Source organism: Mandrillus leucophaeus, unplaced genomic scaffold (assembly GCF_000951045.1).
Source record: "Mandrillus leucophaeus isolate KB7577 unplaced genomic scaffold, Mleu.le_1.0 Scaffold169, whole genome shotgun sequence".
NCBI lineage: Eukaryota > Metazoa > Chordata > Mammalia > Primates > Cercopithecidae > Mandrillus > Mandrillus leucophaeus.
In genome coordinates, this window is record NW_012101687.1 from 533209 (window position 1) to 539208 (window position 6000).

A 6000-nucleotide genomic window follows, 5' to 3' on the forward strand; every position below is an offset into this window, starting at 1 on the left:
TGTGACATAAATCCATTGAGCCTTGCCATTGCTTCGCTGAGTTCCAAGAACATCCAATGCTTGTCTGATGTTAAGTTTTACTGCCCATGAAAGCAAACATCACCTCTGTCATGGCCAGTTAAACAGTATCTTTTCAGTGGACTTCTGCATATCTGAAACCCACCCATCCAAAGCCAAAAGTAATGCCAGGGGGAAAGATTTCATTCTGCCATGTTTCTTACAAGGGTAGATCAAGGGTCAACTTGATTCATATAATTACTGCAGTCATTTTTCAGCCGACTGAGAGACTTCACAGATCAAAAAATACAGTGGCTCTTAAACGATTTCTGATATGCACAATTCTGGTGTTTTTTATTCTCAGCATGTGGCACAAAGCCTGCCAGAAACCATCTTTGCAGCTATTGACAGGCGGATTGGAAATCATCCACGATGGTTTCCTTCATTTCTCTACAGGCTGGTCATCCATTTAAACTGCTTAATGTGAATTCCTCTCAAAGCCTGCTTTGTACATGCTTTTCCCTGACGTTTTGTTCTTCTCTTGCAGTGTGGTGCTCACCTTGGGCACATTTTTGATGATGGGCCTCGTCCAACTGGGAAAAGATACTGCATAAATTCGGCTGCCTTGTCTTTCACACCTGCAGATAGCAGTGACGCCGCCGAGGGAGGCAGTGGGGTCGCCAGCCCAGCCCAGGCGGACAAAGCGGAGCTCTAGAGTAATGGAGAGTGATGGAAACAAAGTGTACTTAATGCACAGCTTATTGAAAAAATCAAAATTGTTTATCTTAATAGATATATTTTTTCAAAAACTATAAGGGCAGTTTTGTGCTATTGATATTTTTTCTTCTTTTGCTTAAACAGAAGCCCTGGCCATCCATGTATTTTGCTATTGACTAGATCAATAACAGTTTATAGCTTTAGCAAATGGAGACAGCTTTGTGAAACTTCTTCACAAGCCACTTATACCCTTTGGCATTTTTTTCTTTGAGCACATGGCTTCTTTTGCAGTTTTTCCCCCTTTGATTCAGAAGCAGAGGGTTCATGGTCTTCAAATGTGAAAATAGAGATCTCCTCTGCAGTGTAGAGACCAGAGCTGGGCAGTGCAGGGCACGGAGACCTGCAAGACACATGGCCTTGAGGCCTTTGCACAGACCCACCTAAGATAGGGATGGAGTGATGTCTTAATGAGACTGCTCAGCTTTGTGGAAAGTTTGAGCTAAGGTCATTTTTTTTTTTCCTCGCTAAAAGGGTGTGAAGGTCTAAAGTCTTTCCTTATGTCAAATTGTTGCCAGATCTGAAGGGGCATACTGAGTGTTGTGGCAGAGAAGTAAACATTACCTCACTGTTAGGCCTTTATTTTATTTTATTTTCCATCGAAAGCATTGGAGGCCCGGTGCAATGGCTCACGCCTATAATCCCAGCACTTTGGGAGGCTAAGGCGGGCAGATCACGAGGTCAGGAGATCGAGACCATCCTGACTAACACGGTGAAACCCCGTTTGTACTAAAAATACAAAAAATTAGCCGGGCGAGGTGGCGAGCGCCTGTAGTCCCAGCTACTCGGGAGGCTGAGGCAGGAGAATGGCGTGAACCCAGGAGGTGGAGCTTGCAGTGAGCCGAGATTGCACCACTGCACTCCAGCCTGGGCAACAATGTGAGACTCTGTCTCAAAAATAATAGTAATAATAATACAAAAACTAGCTGGGCATGGTGGCGCATGTGTGTAGTCCCAGCTACTCTGGAGGCTGAGTCAGGAGAATTGCTTGAACCCAGGAGGCGGAGGTTGCAGTGAGCTGAGATCACACCACTGCACTCCAGCCTGGGCAACAGAGTGAGATTCTGACAAAAAGAAAAAAAAAAAAGAAAAGAAAAGAAAAAGAAAGCAGCATTGGAATGTAAGACCACTGTAAAATATTGGGCCCCACTTGGTATAAAATTCAAAAAGAAGAACGCCTGCCCATCACCTTTTTATAAGTCCTTCTCTCCACACCTAAAAGCAGCTGCAGCTGGAAGGGCATTTTGGTAAATTCCACTGTGTAAAATAAAATATTAGGGGCAACACACGTCATCAAGGCAGCAGGAATGAGAGAGAGCAGAGAAGATCAAGGATGAAGTCTTGAGTACTGAAAAATTCAGTGCTGGGCAGAAAAACTGACAGGACACTACAAGTAACAAACAGAATCCAAGGGGGGGTTCCTTGTGCACGGAGCTCCAGGTGACCTCTGGAGAGACATGGGGATTCACATGGAAAGCTAAAACGGAAGCTCAAGTTTCATACTCAACATCATCTTCTGTGTGACAAGGGACAAGCCATTTAGCCTCTCTGTGCCTATTTCTTCATGTATAAACTGGGACTCATAGTATTTGTAAAATGTATTGATACTCTCAGGGCAAATTCACTATATTGCTATACAGTTGAGATCAGTGTTGTAAAATTGAACTGATCTGGTTCTAATTGCCTCAAAGGCCAAAGCCCAGGCATTTGAAATGGAAAGAAGCAGAGAGGAGGCTGACTTAGCTGATTGGTATGGAAACAGTTGGGCCAAGAGCCAGAATTTTCCTTTGTAGCAACACAGCTAGTTTTACTTTGAGAAGCTCTGCTCAGTTGCTTTATAACATTAAGTTTGGTGGAATGGATGTCACTGTGCACAATGAAGTTTTCACAAGTAAAGTTTTCATAACAATGGTGATAGAAGTCAACAGTGCTGTAGCCAGGTGTGAAGGTATGGTGTGTGATGATTGTACATCGTGTTTGTAGCTTTGGATGCTAATCTTGAATTGTAGTTTAAAATATGTATGTATTTTTGTAACTCTTTGAAAGCTTATGAAGACTGACAGCTTTCCTTGTAAGCACTAAGACAAAAAAAGAAGAGGGACATTTGACAATTTTAAAGAAACAAGAAGAAATTAGAATGAAAAGCTGTGACAAACAGTGTCAGTGTGGCCATGTCCACATTCCTCCATGTCTCTCTCTACAGGCACCTCTCTAAGAAGCCCGACATCCCGGTAGACTCTTTATAGTAATGTACGCTTGATTCCAGATGAGCCCTGATCTTATCTGGATGCTCCGATAAGAGGTTTCCATCTGAGCATCCAGATGCTCCCTCAGATTCCAAGACATTTCACCCGAGGCCCTAGATTCACTCGGGAATTCATACACTTCACGTCTTTCTAGAAATGAGGTGTAAAATTTAAGACCAGACCTCAGCCATCAGTGTCCAGACCATCCTGGAAGTCTTTCCCAACCTCACAGAGAAAGCCCTAGTATTTCCCAGTGACCCCAGGATTCCATGTTGGGGCGGCCAAAGAAATAGGTCTCTTCGGGCTTTGCCACAGCCTGAAGCCCATCCTTCAGAGGCACACACAGCACCTCTGGGCTGCTCCAGCTCTGTGGGATAGCCTCCCCTGGGGTCCGTGGGATGTGGGCCACAGTGTTGAGGTAGACAAGGAGGATCAATCAGAGGCCTCTTCCCTCTCCACAGAGACTGGATTGTCATTGTTCCTTCATTTATGTTGCAGGGCTTAACATTTCACTCAAAAAAAGCCCTTCTTTTTCTAATCCTTAGTCTTTGTTTCAAGGAAAGCCAGTTTTTCTTTTACCACATTTTCCAAGATCAACTTTAAGAAAAACGCAACATCTATTGAAAAAAAGTGGGATGTATGCATGTGGTTTAATTCCAGATTGCTTTTGGGTTTAAGTGGTATCAAATTTCAGTATATTTCTGTCTTACGTGAAAGAAATATATTACTAAAACGTCAGTGAGCAATAATGTCAGCTGTCGAGCACTAGATTTATTTTTGCAGGATATGGAGTGCAATGAACTGAGTCAATATGGCGAGGTGTATGTGATCTGTGGGAGTTATGCCATTTAACATAGGAAGTGCATGGGACTTTCCCTCTCTGCACTCCAGCTCTTACTGTACCATTAGAAAATGCAAAAAGTACAGCCCTATGTTCAAACAGAATGGATCTGAAGAAAGCAATATCTGTTGTATTAGAGAACATTCCCATGTGTTTAAACTCTTCACTTCTTAGATGCATTTAAATTCTTAATGCAAATGACGTAGCAATTTGAAAACTTCTCCGCATTAATTGTGTTTAAAATGTCTTGCTTTAAATAAATAAAAAAAAATGGTAACAGGGATTATCTTTTGTTTTGAAGGTTAAATATTATTTTTGCCTTAGATAGCTTTGTAATAATTTTTCTCTAGACAGTTCAAAACTTTTGAAAAACGACAAGAATTTTCATTAAAAACCCTTTTCCTATGTTTATTGTATACAAGAATTATGCAATAAAATTTCTTTATAAAAATATTTTCTTCTTTGATTCCTAAAGACTCCTTTTATTTTCAGCAGAGATACATGGACTAGAGTTCATAGCAGACTGTTCTGTTTGCCTCCTTAACCAGCTGACAAGTCTGTAGTCTGTATAGAGAGCCTTTCATCTGATGCAGTTTTTGAAAGTTGGGTTTCTCACAGTAGGGTCAGGTCCAACTCGCCATACCACAGGCCCTGGGAGAGGCCTCCAGGGATCTGAAAGACTGGAGGAAAGGGAAACATTTGCAGAATTACTCAACCTTCACCTCACTTCAGCAAAATCTTCAGCAGCTTGTGTATGTTTCTTTGCTTAAAATATGGATTTGGGAGTTCCACCATGAAAACTCTGTGGGTAAAAATGCAGGAATGATACCACGCTGATGCCTTGGCTTCTGTTAAAAAATTTGACAGGAAACTTATACTATCGTCGAGGATTGGTCTCTAGGGAAGTATATTAGGAGCTTTCCACTGCTTACAGATGATTTCACTGATAAAAGCCATCTCTACAGATGAGTTTTGGTATTGTATTATTTGTTGTTGAAATGTTGAGTTGTTTTGTTTTGTTGATTTATTTACTTTAGGAGGCAGAAGTGAGGTGATGAAGACTTTTGTTCTTCAGCCAATTCTTTCAGTCATATTCCTGGGATCTTAAAATTCACAGGCCAGCAACTTTATGTAGTGTGCCTTAGAGCACTGCTTTTCATAGTGTAGTCCTCAGACACTGAGGCATCAGCATCACCTGGGAACTTGCCAGAAATACAAGTTTCCAGGCCTCATCTTGGGCTTCCTTAATCAGAAATTCTGGGCTGGGGCCTTAGCAATCTGCATTTTAGAAAGCCCTCCATGCGATTCTTGTGTTTATTCAAATTTGAGAACCACCGCCTTGGAACTTTTAGGGAGAAAACTTCAATTAGTATTAATTTTAAAGGCGTTTATATCTGACCCTCGAAAATGGCTTTTTTTTTTTTTTTGGCAGTTTTTACATTTATTTAAACAGAAAACATGCACACGAGCTGTCTACTCATTTTCTTCACTGTGCAGCCTGGCACTGGGGTTGGTGACTGTGATGGCCAGCTGGGCAGCTCTTTCCACAATGGCTTTGCGGTTCTTGGAGGAAACATTGTGAGTGATCTCAGCACAGTAAGATTTGTTGCATGTGGGCAGCACTTCCAGCTCCTGGACGTTGTGGACCAAGAACTTCCAGAAGCCACTGGGCAGCATGTGCTTTGTTTTTTTGTTGCTCCCATAACCAATGTTGGGCATCAAGATCTGGCCCTTGAATCGTCTACGAACCCTGTTGTCAATGCCTCTGGGTTTCCGCCAGTTACGCTTAATTTTGACATAGCGGTCTGACTGGTGCCGGATAAACTTCTTGGTTCTTTTTTTGACGATCTTGGGCTTCACAAGGGGTCTGAGGGCGGCCATGATGCCGAGGAGGAGATGGCTGCCACCCTTTTCTTTCTATAGGGGTGGTGGATAGTTTTTCCAAAATGTCATACCTTTTAGCTCTTCTCGTTCCTCACTGCCCATTTGTCTTGTCCTGGAGGACTAGCCTGTCCTCATTCACTAGCACCACCTTAATTCCTATGTGCATTTCTGGACTGAGCCTGGGCCGCCCAATGGTGCTTCCCAGTGCGTTTCTAGACCACAGGATGTCCATGGCAGGGTTCATCACAGTAATTCCAA

The 6000-nt window shown here is 42.5% G+C and overlaps 1 protein-coding gene and 1 pseudogene across 4 annotated transcripts in view; one reads left to right on the forward strand and one right to left on the reverse strand.

Annotated features, from left to right (window-relative positions):
- MSRB3 (methionine sulfoxide reductase B3) overlaps positions 1 to 4311 on the forward strand; it is a 185731-nt gene extending 181420 nt beyond the window's left edge. For all 3 annotated transcript variants that reach the window (XM_011976564.1, XM_011976563.1, XM_011976565.1), the window contains one exon: positions 545 to 4311. In XM_011976564.1, the coding sequence (XP_011831954.1) occupies positions 545 to 712 (168 nt within the window). In that variant the 3' untranslated portion in view covers positions 713 to 4311. The remainder of the gene's footprint in view (positions 1 to 544) is intronic.
- Positions 4312 to 5292: 981 nt separating this feature from the next.
- LOC105537089 lies at positions 5293 to 5761 on the reverse strand (annotated as a pseudogene). Its single transcript, XR_001005670.1, has one exon. The product of XR_001005670.1 is annotated as a 60S ribosomal protein L32 pseudogene (transcript).
- Between the last annotated feature and the right edge of the window lie 239 nt (positions 5762 to 6000).